At 42.4% G+C, this 23,815-nt stretch overlaps 1 protein-coding gene across 1 annotated transcript in view; it reads left to right on the plus strand.

Moving 5' to 3' along the window:
• Positions 1-23,815, plus strand: part of Csmd1 (CUB and Sushi multiple domains 1) — a 1,422,978-nt gene that overhangs the window by 1,098,299 nt on the left and 300,864 nt on the right. Inside the window, exons 11-12 of the mRNA XM_005366231.2 lie at positions 2,001-2,104; positions 18,759-18,871. Coding sequence (XP_005366288.1) covers positions 2,001-2,104; positions 18,759-18,871 — 217 coding nt within the window. The remainder of the gene's footprint in view (positions 1-2,000; positions 2,105-18,758; positions 18,872-23,815) is intronic.

The following is a 23,815-nucleotide window of genomic DNA, read 5'->3' on the forward strand; positions in this document are numbered from 1 at the left end:
TTAGCCATTCTGACAGGAGTAACATGATATCTCAAAGTTGTTTTGATTTGCATTTCCCTGATTGCTAAGGAGGTTGAGCATGACCTTAAGTGTCTTTTGGTCATTTGAACTTCTTCTGTTGAGAATTCTCTGTTCAGTTCAGTGTCCCATTTTTAATTGGGTTAATTAGCATTTTAAAGTGTAGTTTCTTGAGTTCTCTACATACTTTGGAGATCAGACCTTTGTCTGTTGCGGGGTTGGTGAAGATCTTCTCCCAGTCAGTAGGTTGCCTTTTTGTATCCTTTGCTTTACAGAAGCTTCTCAGTTTTAGTAGGTCCCACATCACTTACTTTTTATAAAAATAGTCTAACAGGGAAGCATTTGATTTCTTCTTACAAGGCATTCACACTCGGTCATAAGGTGCAATTCCTGTTTTCCCTCTCCCATCTGCCACCTTCCTCACCTACCCCCATGGGCCACTCTGTCACTCCCCCATGCCTCTTTCTATATTATCATCTGTCCATTCAGTTATCCGTCTCCCATCATCTGCCCACACACCCTTACTTCAATGTATCACGTACGTAGCATCCATTGATCCGTTTATCATCCGTCATCCACTGATCAATCCATATGTTTATTTATTGTCACTCATCCATTCTCTGTCTATCACCTTACCAATCATCCACCCATCTACCCTTTAATCTACTTATTTATCACCCACCATCTATCTACCATCTACCCATCCTTCTGTCAATCTGCTTATTATCATCTGTCCATCCTTCTATGCATCCATTTAACTATCTGTCCTTTCACTGATCTCTCTTCCACCCATCCAGTTATCTATCTAACTAATGTATCATATATTTTCCCTTACTTTTCATCACCAATAACTCTATTATTTGTGTATTGCATCTATAATCCATATTTATATTTATCTACCATCTGTAATAATCTGTTAATATCTTCTTTGTATGCCTGGCTATCCAATACTTAGCCTATGTTCCTGACAGCTTTGATTGCCATGCCTCTTGATCGCAATATTGATCAACAAAGGGAATATTTGTTTGTTTGTTTAAGGAGAAAATTTCCTGTGGTCTACAAAGAAGGGAGTTCATATAGCTATAGTCTATTGGTGGGTCAAAAAGAAACCTGTCTAATATTTAATAAATGTTAGTCATCACATCCAAATATGCTTTACATATATACTATATATAGTATTCTTTAATTGTGGTATATATTATATATGTGTGCCATTTTTATTATTATTTAAACACCAAAGCTGAAATTAGCTCAGGGTTATGTTTCTTTTTGAATGATGTTTTAGCATAGGGAAATACATCTTGTTATCTTTTGGTTAACCACCTTCCTCCCCATCTATCTGTCTGTCTATCCTTCCTGCTTATACCTGCACACCATCCATCTATCCATCCATCCAATAGTCTAATCAGGGTCAAATGGTGCATTTCATTGATTGAGAACTTGACTAGTGTGGGTACACCCTTCAATGCCATTCTCAGAAATAGAAAAGGGAAACGAAGAGAAGAAACTTCAAGGTTTTGCACAGCTAAGTGTAGTATTAGATCATAGCTTAGCCTCAGAAAGCTCTTATGTTATCAAGAGATCCACACAAGTAAATTTGAAAAGATTCATTGTAAGGTGCCCTTAAAATCAGGCCTCATTAGCAACAACGGTATTCTTCCTGTTTACATTGGCTTATTCTTGGTTAATTTAATTACCTGGGTTGTGCTTTGTAGTTGGTAGACACAAATTAAGCGAGGTCAGGTTAATCTCATTTTAGAGCCCACAGTAAACTGAAACAAAAAGAACATTTTAATCCCACAGAATTCTCAGACTCAGGCAAACCAAACCTCGAGAATTCCTGCAGCAACTGGAGGCAGCTTGGGAATTGTTTGGTATCGGTCTGACTTAAGAAGTCAAAGCTAACCATGAAAACTGTAAAGGTACATGGCCAATGGAAGGTCTATATTGTGTTATTAATTCTGTCTTTCCTTTGAATTTAGGTCATCAAGCTGGCTTTCGAGGAGTTTGAGCTGGAGAGAGGGTACGACACCCTGACAGTTGGAGATGCTGGAAAGGTGGGGGACACCAGATCCGTTTTGTATGTGTGAGTATGCCATTTCGCTTCTCTTCTCAACTTGCAGTTATGCGGGAAGATGTTGTTTGGTTTACCTTGATAAAGTGCCCTCCCTGAAGATGCTAGGGGCAGTCGCTCTGCTTTTATCTGGGGACTAACAAAAGATCACATTTTATCAGTATGAACTGTTTTCACTAATCTTTTAAATGTGTGTTCCTGGCAAAAAAAATAAAATGAAAGTAACAGAGTAAAAGACAGAAATGAGGAAGCATGCGCTCCTCAGCTCAGGCATCCCTGTGGGTCCCCTCTCTTCCCTCCCCAGTGTGAACAGGTGTATTTGGAACGGTCATTTTCTGGGATAATGCCATATGTTTGCTTGGAACCATCATGCTCTACAAAACTACCCGGTCAAAGAGGCCAAGACTGAAGAATAAGTAGGCCAGAGTCCCACGAGGCTCAGGACAGTCTGCAGGAACCCTGCCAAAGGCCCCTGCTTGGGCCTGGAGCTTCAGTCTTTCTAACCCATCACGAAGTCCACTTTAAGTGCTTAGAGCTGTGGGTTTTTTGTCAGTTCCCATCAGATCTGTTTTCATCAAAAGAAAACATGTGCTCTGGAAATGTCTATCTTTGTAGATCTTGAACTGAGAGGGGGAAAAAATGTCCCCTTCTTCTCAGATGGCTTCAGGTAGTAACTCTGGAAACCACTGTCCTGGAAACGTCTGTCACTCATGGCGTGATGCGAAGGGACTTCCCTCCCCTTTCTCCGTCTGTGTGTATGCCATTATATATTTCTTTTTTATCTTGGGGAAAGCGGATCCTGACATCTTGGGAGCATGGCGAAGAAAGCAAAGGGGTGCTGTAGCATTATCACTTTGTGGATTGCTTTCCTAGGAGGTAATATACATTTTTGAAAGCACCATGGTGCAACACCCATGCATGTGTGGGCCTATTGGTGGCCCAGCCTCGGCTATCTGGGGGCTTGAAACTTTTCACTCTTTCTATTGTCAACATGGTAGCAGATGAGCATCTCTTTTGGATTGTTATTGCCCATTCCCACTATGACTGACAATAATTAATGCCATATGACTTGATCATACTTTCCAATGGGTACAAAGGCAGCAAGAATGATTCCATGACCCAGTGTTACCCAGCACACCCCAGGTTGTCTAATGTACCCTGTATTTCCATTTCATCCTCTGAATTGTGGGTACATAGTGCTGCTATGCTTCTGTTAGTGATGGATCTCTCCTGGTTCCCAGCTAACAGTGTAGATGGAGACCACTCCTTTGTTTCCCTGCTGCTCAGATGCGAATAATCACACACAGAAACCATATTCATTGCAACACTGTTTGACCAATAGCTTATGTATATTTCTAGCTAACTCTTACATCTCAAGTTAACCTATTTCTCTTAATCTGTGTATTGCCACAAGGGTGTGGCTGGTGGCTAATGTCTTTCTCCTTCAGCAGCAACATGGTCTCTCCCTGACTCCGCCTAATTTCTCTCTGTATCTCTGTTCAGATTTCCTACCTGGCTTTACTCTACTAAGCCATTGGCTGAAACTGCTTCTTTAGTAACCAGTGGTAATAAAACATATTCATAGCATACAGAGGGGAATCCCACATCATAACTGGATGCAGCAGAGGCAATTCCAAACAAGTTCTGCACTCCAGGTCTCTACTTCTGTAACGTGGATGTCATTGTCCTTAAATGGCCTCTATGTGGATCCTCTCTTCCCACCTACACCTCTCCTTTTGCTTTTCCAGCAGCAGTACAATGCAAAACTCTTCATGCCTTCTGTAGTTAATTCAATTGCCTTTAAGAAAAAATTGTTTGCAAGAAAATTCAAGAGCTAGAGAGTGTCACCATCTAGGATGTTACTCATTGTCCACCTGTCCTAAGAAATTTATGAAAATTTACATTTTCACCAAAGTGGAATATGAAAGTATTTATTTTCCCAAACCCATAACATTCTACATCTACACAAACACACATAAATGCAATCACATATTTGTAAATACTTATATATTTATTGTTTTAATTGTTATTTTAAAAACCATTGCAAATAAAATATTCAGACACTAAAATTAATCAGACCCATAGACTTTACAATTTAATAAATGTCTATGCAGTTATGGTAGCCATTCAGAATGGAAACAGTGGCACTCCACATGACATTTAATACTTTTTATATCAAGTATATTTTATACATTCCTCCACTACCAAAAAATGAAAAAGCCATGACAATTAGAACCAGAAACTCATTAGCTTTATTGACAATATTGGAGGATTAGAATCATCCTAGTTGTTCATCATCAGATAAATAGATAATGAAAATTTGGTGTATATATAATGGAATATTATTCATATTTTTAAAAATGTTATCACAAAATTTGTTAGGAAAATTGAAAATCATAGAATATATAATATTAAGCAAGGTCACACACTCTTAGGTTAAAAAATACATAACCTCATATTTTATTAGATCTAGCCAGTAATATGTATATATAAAACAAGTGTGTACATATATACATATATATATATGTATATATATGTATATATATATACTGGTATAGTATAAGATGTAGAAAAGAGAATAAATGCTTGATATTATGGGATTAGGAAGAACTAGGTGTAGATAATGAACAAGAGTTATAATTATATATTTATAATAATACTTGCCAAATGGCTGGACCAAAAAATTAAATTTTTTTTTTTTGCCTTTAAAAGCACAGAGTTCTCTAGGGTAGCACTGGGCACCTGTATTGTTGGTATGTTTCCATCCCCGTAACAACTGGCCGTGGAACAGTGGCACCGTGTGGTGTGTGATGTAGCTGCAAACAGTCAAATAGTAGGTACACATGGACTGGGAATCAAAGATGGAGTTTCTGAGCTGATGCTACTTCCTGCCTCTGTTATCCTGAGGGAAATCATTTTACCTCTGTGTCCCTCTGTCTCCATGGCTACAAAATATCTATAATAAACTTAACTAATAAATGTAAACCATATGTGAAATGGTTTTATTGTTGCCATAACATCCAATTTTTAAAAGAACGCCACTCAAATAAATGAGAATGATTTTTAAATAAATGCAAGATTTAAAATATCAATGCAGTAAGGAAATGCCCTAGAACATCCCATGGGTTGCTATTAAGGATCTAAGCTCATACTCTCATTTTTTAAAAGGCTTTTTGTTGTTAAGAAAGCAATGGCAAACTATATGTTACAATGACATAAGTGTTATTAGGACCTCTTCGTAATAGCTCAGATCTATAAATGAAAATCTAAATGGCCAACTGAATCAAACTGAGGTGCCCTCCGGGAAACATAATGTAAGCAGAAGCAAAGCACATTTAATCTGCTGAAGCCAAGGAAGAAGAGCTGTGGAGAGCTACTTCTTTAGTGTCTGGTCCGCACAGAGAAGGCAAATGCTGGGGCCTCTCCTTGCTTCTGGAACAAACAGGTAAATCCAGATTAAACACCAACAACCCAACTGGAGTAAATATGTGCTATGCATTATTCTCAGTTTGGGCTTTATCATCTAGTAGGACAAATGACAGATACACTAAGACCCTTTAAATAGCTAGCAGTCTGTAGACTCAGGGAACCTCCTGATGTAGGTTCAGCGTCACCACACCAGACTCAGCTTCCCATATGGTGGGCTAGTACTGAGTGCTTTGGATCTAGTATCTCACTGGTCCTCTTCTTGGGTGACCTCTATTAAGAACTTGGAAGATATTTAAAAAGGGAAATGACATACTCAGCAAACAGCACATCCCAATGGGCTTTTCAGAGCTCTGATTTCTGCTCACAGATTTTATTTTCTCAAACTTTGTAACACAAAGCAAAATCCCTAAGGGCTTGGGTTCATCTGTCACCCCACTCTTCCCACAAGAAGGATGGATTTTCTCAGGGTATTTGTATAGCATGGCAAACTCAAAAGAAAATGAAATAACTAACTTAACAGATCTCTGCTGAGCTCTTTCAGAGAATATATATTGACAATTTTCTCAAAATTAAATTGCAAACTGGCGAGGGGAGATATTGCTTTACCTGGCCTCGCACTAGCTGGCAGTAACAGGAGATTGCGTTAACTCGGATGTCCTGAGGATTGCAAGACAGGATATGGATTTTTAAATGTCCACCCCTCTATGGGGATGAAAGAATCTGTGTACAAGTTGGCAGCCTCCAAACAGCTAGATACTTGGATTAGATAATAAGGAAATGAGTTGATCCCCAGGGAAACTTCACCCTGTCTTCAACCTGTTTCTAGAAAGAGCCCCTGCCTTGGTGTGGCTATGATTGGCTTCTCCCTGCTGGCCTGAGATGAAAGGATTCATTCTCTTTATATCCAAAGAAAACCAGGCACCAGGGGGATGGCTCAATACCAGGGACACAAAGCTTTGGAATAGATCCCCTGCACTCCCAAAAGAAGGGGAGAAAGAGAAAAAGAGAGAAAAGTGAGAAGGGAAGAAAGAAAAAGTCACTGCCAGTCAGGTATCCTTGGTATGATCCCACAGAGACTCCCTTCATGATGGAGGACTTGGGCAAGTTCTATTAGGAATAACGACCGAAAAAAAAAAAATCTCAATTTAAATGTTGTCTAGAAAAAAAATTCGCTTTTCACATTTATGAATTGTGATTAGAAATCAAATAAATTAGCACTGAGGGAATGTATTCTGTGGCTCATGTGATCTAAAACTCACATCCAGATGATCTTGGAAACAGCAGCTCCCAGGTACCTGGAGTTCTGCCAGGCACTGTGGTTTGGAATTAGAGGTGTGCTCTGGTCTCCCGGTTTGTCCATTATTAGCTTCCCTTTGTGTTTAGGAAAAATACTTTTTCAAGCATAAAATGTTAGGACTTGGCAGGGAAAAGAAAAGTAACTGTGGTCCTGAGTTAGAGGAGTGATTCCCTCATTGCAGCAATTATACATGCTTTCTCTATAAACATCACCCTTAATGGCAGCAAGACAGTTTCCAATTGTGTCTTATAGAATAGGAAGCATATTGCCTAGGTGGGTAGATTTCTTGAATGCAATGTCAGGAAATCTGATACATACCTAAGCATTCATGTGGTTTTATTTGAGTTCTTACTCACATCTAAGTATTTTTGGCTTCAGTTGTCCAGTGTGTGCATTTGATTCTTTCTCATCCATCCATGTACCTAGTTCTCTGTGATAAAATAGCATTACCAAAGTAACGTAAGCAAGAAAAGGATTTATTTTAGAGAAAGTTTCTAAATGGATAGAATCCTCATGCCAGGGAAGAGGTAGGATGGCATTGGGGACAGGAAGCTGGCTGTTAACATTTCATCGGCCTCCAGTAAGCAAAGAGAACAAACAGGAAAAATCTAAGGGCCTGTCTCCGTTCAGTGAGGTACTTCTGCCAGCAAGGTCATACCCCCTAAACCTTCCATAGCTTCTCCAAACAGCACCACCGGCTGGAGAACCAGTGTTATGTGCATGAGCCCATGGGAGACATTTCTCATGTCAAACCGCCACAAGAAACTTAGCAAACAGAGATATTCATTTCAGTGGTACTACCATTTTCTTTTCCTTGAGTGTTTTGCTGTCCTGGTGCCGCTCTCTTCTTTATGGGCTTGAGAAAAGCCGTGTATTGTACAAAAAACAACTTTCTAGAATTGAGGTAGACGTGGCTAATTTACAATTTGCAGCAAACTGGCGTACTTCCTGTATGCACTCTCTCAGTCCCTGTGCATGGAGCTCCAGCATGTGTGTTGGTGTCACCTGATGACTGGGTATTTTCCTTCCTTAACTATTCAATCAGCAGGTTACGCACACTGGGCTGCCCATGCCCACACAGTAAGTTCTGGTCTGCGGTCTAGTGTAATCTTCCTCTGCAAAGATACATTTGTTTATCCAATGTGTAGTTGACGATGCCGAGATTTACGGGTGTGGATAGGAGTTTCCCTCACTTACCTTTCTGTCTTGTATCTGATTCAGCCTGGCTTCATCACTAAGTAAGCTGCAATGCATGTGTGCGACTGCTTGCAGGAGAGTTGATGAGCCAGTGTTAGGATTCTGGTGTGAAAAGCACAGTTGACTGGCAAAGCCACCATGGGGAACATTCTGGCTTAGAGTCAGAGTCTATAAGGGTTAGAATGTTGCTCAGACTGCCACTGCCTCCTGACAGAGTTTCAATGCTCTGTAGGTGTTGTGAGGATTACAGTATTCATAAGTCTGCTGTATTTATGTGCCCACATTTCTCTGCATTAATTCCCATGACTTTGACAATGGTCTTGGAATGTGTGGACATCCCCATGTATTAGAGTGAGCTGCTTGTTCATCCTGGCCACCCAGAACCAAAATAACCACACAGAAACTATATTAATTAAATCACTGCTTGGCCCATTAGCTCTAGCTTCTTATTGGCTAACTCTTACATACTTTTACGTAACTCTTAACTCAGTTCTATTAATCTGTGTATCACCACGTGGCTGTGGCTTACCCGCTAAAGTTTCAGCATGTCTTACTCTGGGTGGTAGCTCCATGGTGTCTTTCTGACTCTGCCTTCTTCCTACCAGCATTCAGTCCAGTTTTTCCTGCCTCCCAAGTTCTACCCTATCAACAGGCCAAGGCAGTTTCTTTATTCATTAACCAATAAAAACAATACATAGACAAAGGACCTCCCATACCACCCACCTCTTCATTCATGATGCTGGTCTTAGTCTGCTCCACCCCTGCAGGTTCCATATGACTTGAGTAGTAAAGCCCATTTTATAAGAAGCATGACTGTGTCACTATTCTGCATGCCTCTGCTGCTGTCCCTCCCGCCTGACTGCTTTCCTTAGCTCCACTTTCCCATGTTCATCACCGGAACTTCAGTGCTGTTTCTGACCTTCTACTTGTATCCAACAACCACCTTTACTGTGGAAATTTCCCTGCACTGTGTCACCATTTCCTTCCTTATTTTATGTTGGGCCTTGTATTTAATCGGTTTTAGTGGGTTTTTTTTGTCTGTATTGTTTTGTTAATTTGTTTACATTTTCATTTGTGAATTCTACTTTAAATCATGGATAATCCACTTTTGTATGATTGGAGGTTTTTTGTTTTGTTTTGTTTGTTTGTTTTTGCTATCTCATTTGCACTAATGGCTTCAAGTTTAATTCCATCTTGGTCACAGGACACATTTTATACGATTCTGCTTTTGGCTGGCCAGGTGCTCCTAAGTAGTCCGTGTAGCTTCAAATCCATAGCAATCCCAGGCTTCAGAAAGCACCACCACACCAAGTTTCTAACCACATAAAGCTGAAGTAATAATTAATATCGGGCTATGCCTGTGCCGCATTCTGATTTACCTTCTGAGCTCTTTCCCTAAATCTTGTCTCCTGATTGGGTCCTTGCCTCCCTGCACAGTTATTGAAGGGGATGTTATTGTTGTTTTAAAATCTCCCTTCTCCTGTTGATAGTGTCATGAAGTTGGTCTTTGTAGTACCATGGTGATTGTTACGGGTATTAAACACTTGATCTGTGATATTCTATATTTTCACTCCCTGCTCATCTCCAGCACATTTCTACAAATGCATTGGTTTAAAGAGCAGAATTCATAGTCTCTTAGTTCTGAATAGAGTTCCGTGGGCCAGCATCGCTGTGAGCTAGGTTAGCCCTGGAGATTCTGGGGAGGAACCCATTGTCCTCTCCTGCTCTGGAGGCTGCAGCAGGCCTGGACTCTTGTCTGTATTGCTGCCTCTATCCTTACCTGGCCTCTACCCTCTAATGGCTCCCTCTGCTCATCCCTTATGCATTAATTCTGGATATCCTTTGCAGCTTACCTGGCCCTAAGCTCTTTATTGAGTTAGATCCAGGATATTAACAATATCCTGGTGCAAAGGTTTGAGGCATGGATGTGGGTGAAACTGTCACTCACCTTTGCAGCTGGGGTCCACAGTGAAATGCCAAGGACTCTGAAAAACTCACTAACCCCCAGATCCCTTTGCCTGTCTACCAGACCAACAAGCCGGTGTTGTAAATACCGACCTGGTTTGTGAGGTTTGCTTTAATTATTAAATGTGATTCACAGAACTCATGATGAAGAGATGAGTCTTTCCACTCCATCCTCTCTTCCTTCTCAACCTGGAAGCTTCCAGCTTCCTGCTACAGCACTTTTTTTCTTCCTAATGAATGAATTTCCCAGAAATTTCTAAGGGGGTGGATTGGATACCTGATCTTAATTTGTAGTGGCAAACTTTGGCCTAAGAGTTTTCCTCTTTTTGTAGAATTCCCGGACACAGTACTTGTGGTTGGCAGTTTAGCTTCTGGCCTCTGAGGTCCCACATGGGAATCTGTTGTCATCTACATCGTGTGTTCCCTCTGGTCTTCAAAGTTTTCCCTTTCTTTTGTTTTCAAAAATAAATTGCATTTGTCTTTGAGTGGATTTGCTGGTATTGAGTTCACGTCAGTTCTAGGATTTATAGTTTATGTTTCTTACCAAATCTGATAAATTTCATGTCAAAAGTTGCTTGTTGTAACACTCTGTTGACTTCTTCTTTATGCTCCAAACCCTGCTTTGTCATCCGCCCCTGTGCAATGAGCATTGTCCCCAAGCTCCTTTCACTTACCTGTTGACCCCTCTTTCTAAATGACACCCAGAGGGCTAGTCTTATTTTAATTGACTGTTTATTTTTAGTTCACTTTTCCTTCAAATTTTATTGAAAACAGCTTACATTTCTTTGCTAAGATTTCCTTCTCTATTCCTACACAATTGAGAGAATTTGCAACGGTCATGCGTGGTTTCTTAGATGTGTGTCCTTTGAAAACCTGGTGCCCAACTCCCAACTAGGATTCCCTTCAGTAGTTGGTGGATCACGTCTGCTCACTCAGGTTGTGATTTTTCTCGGGTCTTTGTTTGATGATTGCATCCTGGAGATCTTTTCTGTCTTGTTAGGATGGGCAAAAGACTGGTTGAGCCCTTTATTTCAGAAGGTGTGCCTTATGCATCAGCACTGGGCTTGACCTCTTGCTGTGGCTGGTCCCCTGATGATTTTAATTATCACTGTGCTGTTGCTTTACTTAGAGGCGAGCGCTCACTGATGGCACTCAGGAATGGACCACATTGTCTCTCAAAGCTTGATGTATTGATCCAGTGGGGTGCAGAACTGCTCGTCTTTGGGGTCTCCCTGATAGTATCATACACCTGGACCCTCGACTTTGCCTGACTCTGCTGAAGGAGGCATCAAACTTATATCTGCAGACATATTTTCCCAGGGCAGGCTGTCTGTGGCTAGGTCTATTTTGCCAGTTCCTCCCCATTCAAATGGAGCCTTGAAGGTGAGGGACATGGCTCTGTTGCCTTAAAAAATTAAAGAATGTCAGGAAGGAGCTAGAGACTCTGTATCCATATAAAAAGTCAGGTATGATGATACACTCTTCTGACCTGAAGCTGGGGATTCGGGAACAGGCTGATCACTAGAGCTTACTGGCTAGACAGTCTAGCTGAACTTGCAAGTCCAGGCCAATGAGAAAGCCTGTCTTACAAACAAGGTGGTTGACTCCTGAGGGACAACATCTGGGATTGACCACTGGCCTACACGCACGGACGCACGCGCGCGCACGCACGCACACACACACACTTTATTTTTTTTTTAAACAAAATTGATAAAATGGAAAGTGGGATTTTGTAGCCACAGGGAAGGAGGGCATCTTAACTGGCTTTTGTTGGCAGCTCTGTAGTCTATGTACTGGTGGTACCCACGTGGCTGGAGGTCAGGTAGGCCATATACTCAACTGTTGCTTGTTTGGGGCTATGGCCCAGCTTTCATTGCTCCTCCTTTTTGTAAACATGTCTTCTGTGTGCTTCCTGGACTGTTTCTAGGACTTTCGCTTTGTAACACACACACAGGGCCGGGGGGGGGGGGGCAAGGCACAAAAGAGGATCTTCATAACCAGAGGGGTGGTCAACCACATCCCATAGTCTGACTGTACTAAGTAAAAAAATTGAGAAATTGGCATCCTTGGGGGGGGGGGACTCTGTCAATTTTTTATATCCCTTTGATCTGTGGGATCAAAAGGTTTGTATTTGATATTTTTAAATGGCTCAAGTGATCATCGTGGCGTGAGTTAGTGAAGTGAAAGAAGAGACTGCACATGATTGGTGTAACTCAAAACCTTTCCCATGTCATCTGACTACTTCTGGTTGGTCTACCTCAACACCTTTCCCATGCCATCTGTCTTGAATAGACCCCAACTCAGTGATCTTTCTGTCACATTGTGTGAGACTCACATGACAATCAATGTAAAAACCAGTCCATTCCAGCATCTCCAGTGCCACAAGAACTCCTCTGTGGGAACATCGGAGACCCTAACACACACACACACACACACACACACACACACACACCACACACTCACTCACACACACCATTTCTCATTAGAGCATTACATGTGACATGTTCTCTAAATCCTACCTGCTTGGTAAATTTTCAGAGTCAGCTTGATTTCTGTGTTAGAGTCTCATCCCTTCCCACCCACCCTACTCATGTAGTGGCACCTGTCACATATACCCAATCATTGTGAGTGACAGGATCCCATGTTATGGTAGGTGGACTGAGTCAGAGCTCACTTCATTTCTCCTAGGGCTGACACTCTAGTCTGCATGAATATGTATGAATTGCAATAGAGACTCCCCAGATAAAGAGTTTAAAGTTCTTCCTGCTTTATTTGTTGAACAACTCAGTAATCTTCTGCCTCTATGTGACTCCAGGCTTTTGCACCAGGATGTCCCTGAATGTGTTAATATTTTACTCCATTTATGGGTTGACTGTTTTGCCATTTTAGATCATGCCTTGTGTTTATTTCTGGGAATCTGCACCTCACATTGAATGGACCTAATGCATGCAGCTGTCCCCACAAACCGCACTATTTAAACCATATGCCCATGCTAGCCTCTCAAAGGGTTCATAAACCACACTGTAAAGCCTGCTAAGAGGTTCAGGTGTGGGTCACTTTTTATCTTGGGGTCAGCACTTCCTTCTCAATGACCTAATTCATAATTAAAATTGGCGTATTAAAGGTTAGCTCCCCTTTCCCTCCAGGCGCTCCCTGGAGGAAAGCAGGTGTGGCATACAGCAGGTGCTGCTAGATGACACCAATTTCCTGTCTTGACAGCTGTGTGACATGATCAGGTTTTCTTCCCCCCTCCCAGCTTTGAGCAATTTAAAACTAGCATAGAGTAGAACGGAAATGCAGTGTGCCTATATCTGTTGTATCAACACAGACGCAGACCTATGTCAACCTGACCTGAGTTGGGGTAGGGAGCAGGTCCTTTGCCGCCCAAGACACTACTTGTCCCTGCCCTATCACACGTCTGGGTTTACCCCAACCCCTTCTCTGTTCACCACAGGACTGTCCTTTTGAGGCTGTCACATAAACAGAACATTCTTGATTGCTTTTGGGAGTTCAAGTCAAGTGAAAAGTGGTACAACCATTTTCAAAGAGAGGTGAGCAGGTTCGTGGGAAGGCAAAGAGGCATCAATTACAACAGCAAACTCATTACTGTGCAGAGATTCACCTTGGGATAAACTCCTGCATGAACATCTTGGCTCCTCTGATGATAACTGTCAAGAATGAGGAGAAGCACAAATATTCTCCAGAAGAGAAGTGGACCAGTATGTGGTACACTGGCTGAGAGAGATGCTGCTTAGCACCTCAAAGGCCAGCTAAGAAGCTGTTGGCACACCATTGCAGCAGGTTTTCCCTGGCGTGCCTGTGAGTGAAGGAGGCAGGGCCCACTTTCTGCCACCTTTCCCTGTCAAATGCAGGCAGGTCTTGGAAGTGAGGGTCAAAATGCTGAACTCTTCAGTAGGAACAGAGGGAAGATGGGACTGTTTGATCCTCTCTCACTCTCTCCTCTTCCTGTTTTAATACCAAGGTGGATGCTGGAAGTTCAGTCTGAGATGGGAAAGCGAATCTCATTGTTCAGGGAGATTAAATGCCAAGAAATACATCCCATCACAGATGAAGCTAGGAAGCTAGCCCATGCACCAGGGGCCTGGGCATTGCGCATTTGATCCCAATGTGCTGAAACCTAGAGGCTGATGAATTAGTAGTTAAGTATACTTATATTTTCAATGTAAGAAAAAAGCAAACATCAGGGCTGATTTTGTAGCTCGGTGTAGAGCCCTTGGCCAGTATTCAAGAGGCTCTGGCTTCCATCTCCAGTGCAGCAGAAAAAACAGTATTGTGAGAGGCAACCTGGAGTGGAAGTCACGGTGAAGCAGTCTGGCAGCTGGAATGATGTAACCTGACTTGAGCTCTCAGGTGTGGTTTAATTAGAATGATTTTATTCTGAGCATTAATAAAGGTACAGGATCAATCATCGTTGGTTTATTTGAAACTGTGACTATTGAGGAAAAAAAAGTTCCAAAGTTTGTCTTTTCCTTCGTGCTCAAGTACTCTAGTAAATCTAATGCTTGGTTTAATTTCAGTTTCAAATGATTATAAAAAAATAAATAGATAAATAAATTAATTAATAAATACACAAACAAATAAATCCTATTTCAAAAGCACAAGCAGCTGTAAGGGACAAAGAGTCTGTGGGCTCGCTTTGCTTCAAACAGCTTTCTCTCTCTCTCTCTCTCTCTCTCTCTCTCTCTCTCTCTCTCTGTCAGTGCTATCAAACTAAGGTTTATAAATCTCAAAGAGCTATTCAAAGACAATGTTTCCTTTTGTTTGAAACTATTTAAACTACTTTCGACTTAGAAGCATTCTATAAAATATTTTTTAATTTTCGACTAGTTAAAAACATTAATTAGCATTCAACTAATTAGTACAAAAAGAATTAATTGTGACAAAGTATGATTGCAGCCCTTTTTCGCATGCATGCCAATCAAATAATTTGGAGGCTTAAAATAAATTCTAAAATGGGACTGACTGCAGGAACAGGGTTTGACATTTGATTGAGTGAGCTATGCAAGTAGCTGCCAGTATGCTTGCCTATTCAATTTTGAGTGAATTCACAGAGTAAGACTGGATTAAAATAAAGTGCAGTGGACAAATAAAAGAAATTCAAACATGCACCTCAGGGTGAGCCTGAAGTAGTTAGTTACTTTGGAAGTAAGCGTCTTTGCAATGGGTGTGGATTTTCTGTGTGATACTTATGTTTCTTAACAACTTAAATTAACAAGAAAGAAACCAGAGAAGATGCTAAGTGAAGAGAGACCCCAGTGGACTGCTCAGGGATGGCCTATGTTCAAACCAAACCTTAGCAAAGAAAGAGGCAGTGTCTGGGGGACTGAGGGTCACTGTAGTCAGGAAATCCTCCCTGGCCTCATTTCCCTCAACAGAAGCTTCCTGCTATCAAGAGAAATTCAGGCTTCCAGCCTTCATCATTGCCATTTGTCTCTCCTCATTCACCTAAGGAAGCAAGTGCCAGCTCAAAGCAGGGAATAAAGAGCAAGAAAGAACAGGAAGAGGAAAGCAATGCTACAGACAATAACTAGAGGAAACCAGAGAAAAGAGACATGGAGCTCAGCCCAGGAGAAGGAGTGCTGTTGGGCTGAGACCAATAAGCTGATGAAGAGCTTGTTGTGCAAATAACAGCAGTGAAGCTCAGATACTCAGAAGCCACAGAAATGCTGGCTGGGTGCATCCTCTGCCTATGATTCTAGGCTTGGAAAGCAACAGAGACAGGGGATCCTCAGAGCAAGCTGACTAGTGAGACCAGCCATATTATGTGCTGGGTTTGGTTTAGAGACCTTGACACAAAGCAATGGCTTTAAGATTAGATACGATCATTCTATGGCGTAGTCACATACTTGGGAATGACCGACTAAGAAAGAACAACTGGAAGAAAATGAAAATAAACTAAGCAAGGGGCAAAGGAGTAGCTAGACCCCCCACTCCTCTACATACAGCAGCCTTGACTAGTTGAGAGTAGCTGTGGAACTGAATGTATGGTGATCATGAGGACCTCATGAACTGAATGAGGAACACAAGGCACGTGAGATTTTTCAAACACCAGCAGGACAGGAAAGGTGTGTTCCTTTCATCCTGCAAATGTTCCCCTTCAAGGACATATTTTTGATTCTTGGTTTAGGCAGCTTGGTCAAACACAAATCCTTTGTTGGGTGAGAATATTTGGGAAGACAAAGGATGCTTCTAATCCTGCATTAGAGAGACTAAGGATGATCAGTACGGACATTAGTAAGGGACACAGGACATGAAGGCCTTTACTAAACAGAGTGTATAGGAAACAGGCAAAGTCTAGCTGCACCATTAGTGATCAGCCAAAAGTAAATGCAAAATCCTTGAGAGGTGATTACATAATTAGCAGAAGAGGTGCTCAAATATACCCTGGCCACACTAAATTGCCATTGGAGATACGAAGAACTTTCCTGCTCAGATACCAAATTGATGGGAATGTAAATAAAACACTCAGTCTAGACCCTTGAAGACAGAAATCAGAATTATGGAAACAGAAATCAGAAAATACAAATCACATGCCTGGAAATTTGCAACAGGTAACATGAAGAGTTATATTGTGGAAAACCTGCACACCTGTTATGTCAGCCCTATGGGTCATCTACCAAGTACATGAACGTTTTAGCAGGCCTTGAGTTATCCATACCTGGGAGGCCCACTCAGCGATGGGAAGGGAGGAACTGGTATTATACAAGTCATATGACTGATCTGGGGAAGTAAGCCAAGCAGACAAAGCCAGTTTAAAACAGGCAAACTATGGTCTCATTCATGCAATAGCATGATGAAGGAATTTGGAGCTAGAGACAGACTCGTGGTTGCCAGTGATATGTGGCAAGTAGGAGAGGGTGTGTGGTGCGTCTTTGAAGATGGGCTGTGGGGAATTTCACTGTATTGACCACACCTGGATTTCCAAGACTACACATGTGTTAAAGAGAGTTACACACACATACACACACAATCACACACACACACACACACACACAGAGACAGAGAGACAGAGGCAGACAGATCACGTGGGCCTCCCAAGACAAGTAGGTCATCCATCCACGCTGTGACAGTATTTTACAAATCTATAAAATCTTAGCATTGGAAGAGACAGGAAAGAATACATGTAGGCTCTTTATGTTACCTCTGTCAGCTTTATTAATACAGTGTTTTACTAGAAAAAATAAAAATACTAGCATTAATTACCTTCTCCACACAAACACACACACACACACACACACACACACAAACACACACAAATGAATTCTAAGTAGAAATTAAAACAAGGAAACTCATGAGTATCTTTCCCTCAGTTCTGCTGAGCAAAGTATTTTACAAAGTCTTAATTCACTTATAGGATGCTTAGGGAGGCAGGTACAGCTGTAAATGTTTTAGCAAAGCTAGAACGAAGAGCAGGGAGCAGAGATGGGCCCAGGAGACTGCCTCCCTGGGGGATCTGCAGGCTGGCTCCCTTTCTAAGGAGTCACAGAGCTACACATGTGCTGTTTGGCTGATTACTCTTCAACAAAATGCATGCACAGAAAATCAAACAAATCTCCCTTACAATCAAACAAGCAAACACAAGAGAACAATCTCCCAACAAAGACAGATCTTCAGACATACGTGTGTAGCAAGCATACATCGCTCACCGGAACACGTTCCTTTTCCAGCCTGAGTGTAATGCAGCCTGAGTTCCTCGGCGTGTAAAGACTGCCGTTCATCTTCCTTTGAAGAAGCAGGTTTTCAAGGCCGTCTGTGAGGAGAATGTTGGTTGATAGACGGCTGCTGTGATTGATGGTGCAAATCATGCGTTCACATTCCCGAAATCACTTTGCTGAAAGCGAAGCTTCCTATTTGATTAGGGACATTTGTTTTGGGTGAATTGATTTCCTTCCTGCACTTTTTCCTGTTTCAACGTGCTATTCTGTCGGCATGTTGAGTTCAGTCGATGGATTTGGTGTTTCTTTTCACCGGCTGACAGAGTAGGGGATGTGACCTGTTTCTGAATACACACTGAATGCTTCCTAAAACTACCTTGTCGTTTGACCTGGTTGTTCAGTAAATTCTGTCCTGCCTATCTCAACCACACATATGCTGTTCTTTTCAATATCATTATATTGTATAATTACCTTTAATACATCTTAAAAGAGATTCTGTATGAAAGGTACATAATTCTAAACTAGATAGAGTAATGAACCTATAGGGTTGCTCACCTTGCAAAGGTATCACGCAAAAAAGTAATGAGCCACAGGATTCACCTCCCTGTCACCTAGCACAGCTGGCTCTTTGCTTTTCCAGGTTTGTATTGATTTATCCCTGTAAATATTGTACCTAGGGAGCATGTCAATTCCAGTAAATGGGATGGTCTTTTTTTAAAAAATTGCTTTTATTTTATGTGTATGATTGTTTTTCCTGTGTGTATCTATCTGTGCATGCCACATTGTGCAGTGCCAGGTGACGCCAGAAGAGATTATCAGATGGTGGTGAGCCACTATGTGGGTACTTAGAACTGAACCTAGATCAATAACCACTGAGCAATAGCTCCAGTCCCCTCTAGCTGATTTCTTAAAATGAAAATGGCTGTGTTTACAGTGACTGGATAGTTAATGCCTTTAAATATTTATATAAATGACAAGTTGTTACAAGGTTTTGAAAGAGAATGTTTTATAGGTGTATGGTGTGTGTGTGTGTGTGTGTGTGTGTGTGTGTGTGTGTGTTTGTGGACAGTGCTCAAAGTCTGATCCTTTCCCTTCTGTGCAGGCTCACAGGCTCCAGTGTCCCTGACCTCATTGTGAGCATGAGCAACCAGATGTGGCTCCACCTGCAGTCAGATGACAGCATCGGCTCTCCAGGGTTTAAGGCTGTGTACCAAGGTAGGTCTAAATCGCCTTAGTGCTTAAATGGAAGGTCAAGAGTGAAGAGGCCGGTCCATACATGACAGAGAGAAATGAAAAGAACATGTTGGAACACTGTTCGTAAATGAGATCAGTGCTCTGTCACTGGTTTAGAGTCCTACCTCAATGGCCTGTCTCTGGAACCAGACTGCATGAGGCATGTTATTCTCATGTCAAAATAGAAAAGAACAGAAAATACAAACTTGAGCTATGAAACATGGCTAGACCTGTTGATCTCTTGGCAATATCATATTGACCATTATTTCTAAAACCTTTCCTTACTATATCTGGTATTTCGCAGTGGAAAGTAAAATGAACGATGTATTTGTCTTGCCATGAATTACAGTTTTGAGGATGCTGGTGAGCCAGCCCTTGTATCTGAGACGAAATGTCCATGATCTTCGTTGTTGATGAATGGGCCTAGAACTCTGGTAGTCACAGGGAACTGATAGTGTTGCTGGTGGCTACTGAATCTTCACTGCATGTGACTTCCCCCTGACAAAAGGGTGGCTGGCCCTGTGGCCTCTGGCCACTTGACTCTGAACATGTTAGACTTGCTCCTATTTGAGGTTCTCCATGTATTGTCTGTTTAACATAGATGACACCATAGAAGGGTGTGCACTTGAAGTGTGCTCTCATTTTCAAATATGTGACATAAGAATAGTCCCCAGTTATCACAGTGTATCAGCTGGTTGTGTTGGTGAAGTCAGAGAAACAGATAATAAAGAAGGACCCGCCAACCCCAGACAGAAAGTGTAGAGGATACACATTGCAAGTTCAAATGAGTGGGCACGTCTTGGAACACTCCATTCTTTGTTCTGAGACAGAGTTTCTCTATGTAATAATCCTGGCTGTCCTGAAACTCACTCTGTAGACCACGCTGGCCTCGAACTCCTGAGTACTGGGATTAAAGGCTTGTACCACCACCACCTGGCAGAAAACTACATTCTTCCCACATAAGTGGAGGTAGTCAGGATGTGGACATGTCCTATGTGGGGAGTGGCCTGATGTGACATCCTTGACTATAAGATATGAAATAAATTTTCCTTGCAGGAAGCATAGAATAGGGTTTAGACGTAAATGGCTATATCATTAAAAATGTCTACAACAAAAGTAGAGATATTCCTATCCCATTTGTAGGCTAGTCCTGGGATGCAGAAATAATTGCACACCACTACTGACCTTTACTCTAGATATGACCTTTAATGGATTTTCTACATAGTTGTTTCCTAACTCATGAATACACAGCTGAGGTATATTTTCCAAATGGCATACAGTTATTGCAACCTTGGGTGGAGTCTTAAAGCATCTGGGAAGTATCAAATGCCTCCTGCCAGGAAGGGCTGCAGAGGACTTGCTTTTTCAGTCTAAAGACAGCATTACAAGGTTGAGCTCAAAAAGCAGAGGTAAGCCTCAAGATAGAGGGTACATCTCTGATTGTGAGGGTCTAAGTAATCTCAAATTAGACACAAATACCCCTGCTGTGTTCGGCTTGATGAGCAGGCATACTAGCTGTACCTGCCTTTAACTCTCTCTCTCTCTCTCTCCAATGCTAAGAGTCCATTGAGAGCTACATCTTGAGATGTTACGAGAACAAGAGTGACAGTGTTCAAGGAGTTGACCGTTCAGTACAATATGTGTCATCATTAGTACATCAACGACCCAAATGTTTAAAGAATTATGGAGCTTTGAGAATTTAGAACACTGAAAGAATATAGGGAAAGGAGACTTTTTAGAAAAACTTGCATTTCTTTTTAAATTTTCTTTGCTACATTTATTTATGTTTTTGGTGAGTGTGTGCACTTCGGTGTACCCATGTGTCACGGGACATGTGTGGAGGTCAGAGGATTTCTTGTAGGTGACACCCCCATTCTGCCATGGGGGTTCTAGGGACGAACTCTGGTCACCAGGTTTGGGAGAAGCCACCTTCACCCTCCGAGCTATGTCACAGGCCTGAGAGACAGTGCTCCAGGATGCTATGGGAAGCTGATACTGGAGATAATATGCAAGTCACTCACTGTGTCGCTCAACTGCTCGTGAGTTATCAGAAATCGCACACCACAGACATTGGAGGAGGATTCAATTTTCCAGATGTTGATTCTGCTAGGCTTTAGCTGACACAGAGCTAAGGACCCAGGCTCTAAGCTGTGCTGTGCTGGGCACTGGCTCCGCCCCTTCACAGTGTGACTTAGGGAAAGTCATTTCATCTCTTTACCATGCTACTGCCTTCTAATAACAAGGAGCAGGGATCATAGTAACAACATCTGCTTGACAGGTTTCTGTAAAAACTCAAGTGACTTTAAGAACCCAACAAAACAAACACCAGCTAGAGACAGACATTTGCATTTTTATTTTTTATCAGAACATATTTCCTGCCCCTCTTTTCTTTATTTTATTATAAAACATATAGCCCCAGAAAATGGAATTGCGAGAGTGTACCCCATATAGCTTCACCTTCCTGATTGGTCAGGGAATGTCCTCAGATTCCCAGAATCTTCATGGGGCTTCATGCCTGGCACAGCAGATGCAGGACACTCTGCTAGGCATGGGATGTCCCAGCATCCCCCTTCAAAATGAGCTTGAATGAACCACAGAGACACCTTAACACAGTTGCAGTGACGTCACACACAGCCATCATCGAAGCTTCCCCACAATTCCCTTGCTGACCTCTCTTCTATATGTTACCCACTCACTGAGACTATCTTGACATTTATGAGGGTCTTGCGTGATTTTCCCCTTGGGGCAACATGAACAAATATCTCCTTACCCCAGATAGGACATTAGTGTCAGGTTAAAGAAATGATTCCACCCACATCTAGCTTTGTGACTCAGTGAATTTATGGGACTTCCCTGTAATGAAAGCATAGTAGAGGGACTTCTTACAGAGAGGTGGCTCAGAGGCAGCTGCACATTGAAAAACCCACCCCAGCATGAGTGCTGACTCATGGAAGCCACCTCCCTGCAAATTCCTGAGCAACTCACAGGCAGCACCATGGAATAATCTCCTCTCATAATACAACCTTGTGTAAGGGGCTTATGAATCTTCTAAGTTTCTGTAGCTTTCTGGAGGGAGGATACAGGGTCTGACTCTCCCCTGGTGGTCCTCAGGCTCACAGGTTTGGATACATGGGTTTCCTCCATGTGTAGACCTCCCAGCTCCCGCAACGACCTCCCCTCTTTTTCTTCTTCCTCACCATCCCCAGTGTGTGTTTAAGTAACTCAGTCTTAGAGCTCTACTTGCTTGTCACAGCTGTGCGCCTCATCTGTGGGTGCAGGTGGGATTAGGGAGAAGGCGTGGCCCCTGAACAGAAAGAGGTTTGCATGGCACTTAGAAAATGGTTCTTCCCTGGCCTGTTAGCATCTTAAACCCAGGCATGGGCCCTGCCAGAATGACAGTCCAGTTCCCGAAACCAGGACAAGGCCTGGGGAGTGATGGTATATCACCTCTTGTTTAAATCGTGGAGATGCACAGTGTGACATTGCAAAGCAGTAGGACCAGGTAAAGCTTTGAAAACCTACAGGGGCTTTATTTAAATCTATCCCAGGTGGCTCCTTTCCTAGAAACCAATGCTTCACTGGAGATGATAGAGAAAAATTTGCTGGTGAAGTTTATTAGAAGCAGCTGTCTTGAAACATGTGCTGGGACTGGCTCAGCTGGTTAAACACTAAGGCTGATGATCCACAGAGTGGAGAGAACCAACCTTTGCAAGTTGTCCTCTGACCTCTACATATACACAGACAGGTGGAAAGAAAGCAAGCAAGAAAGAGGGAAGGAGGGAGGGAGGGAATGAAGGAAGGAGGGAGGGAATGAGGGAAGGAGGGAGGGAGGGAAGGAGGGAAGGAGGGAGGAAACTAGGGAGAGAAAAAAAACTATTTCGTAGATGTGCTAAATGCAAGCAGGAATCCTAGAAGCTCAAATACCCAGAAATCCCAGGACTGCTCCTATCTTATAGTACTGTCTATAGCATAGTGGCGGTGGTGTGCGAACCTCAGCAGGGTCACAGAGGAAATGAGGCCAAGTCACTCATGATGCACAAGGCTGGACATATTCTGTCTTGGAACCTCAACAGCAGCTAGAGAGTGGAGCTGGCAGGGCCTGACACTGACTAGCCTGCTCAATTAATCAAGTAGGCAGTGGGCTTTAATTGCTGTGAGGATCAGGCTAATGCTGGGTAATTATTTTGCATGCAAACATGTTGTCCTTGCACTTGGGAGAACACTTTTTATCTAGAAAAATCTTTCACTTCATTGTCCTTCATTTTTGTTTTACATAAATGTGTATTAATTTCATCTCAGACTCCCGTTTTCTTTAGGATGTGAAATTCTTTTGGTATCTCAAAATGATAATTTGCTTAGGATGTTATTTGTGTTGTCACGCTAGTGGATCCCGCTGTAATGACAGCAGTGACCATGTAGGTACAGACATCCTGGCCATGGAAGCTCTTTCCTGTGAGTGTGGACTCGATCTCAAACTTCCCACAGCTGCTCCTCCTCGGTGACATAATGAGCTTGCTCACTAGGTTCTCCGGTGACTCCACTCAGGTGCTTTTGACACGCACCATTTCTTTCCCCCGTGAGCCAGTTGAGACCCATCTCTCAGGCTCTTCCACAGCCTATGTGAAGTGATGCTGCAGGGGAGAACAGCCACAGTGGGAAGGGCTGTCCCAGTCTTTAGCTATGGGCTGAAGGCATCAGGGAGGAGTGTGAGGGATGAGGCCTCCCTGGGGAGGGGACATCTCAGCAGTGGGGCCTCTGTGACTGTTGTCAGCTCCTCTCTGGTGAGAGGTGGGAGGAGAATATGACTGTGGATCTCACCTGCAGTCTTTACCCCCAGCTCTGGAAAAGTTAGAACTCAGCACTTCCTGCTTCCCTGCAAAGCTGGGTAAATGGGAGACGAACATGCAAAAAGAGGCGTGGCTACAC

The sequence above is a fragment of the Microtus ochrogaster genome, unplaced genomic scaffold, assembly GCF_000317375.1.
Source record: "Microtus ochrogaster isolate Prairie Vole_2 unplaced genomic scaffold, MicOch1.0 UNK7, whole genome shotgun sequence".
NCBI lineage: Eukaryota > Metazoa > Chordata > Mammalia > Rodentia > Cricetidae > Microtus > Microtus ochrogaster.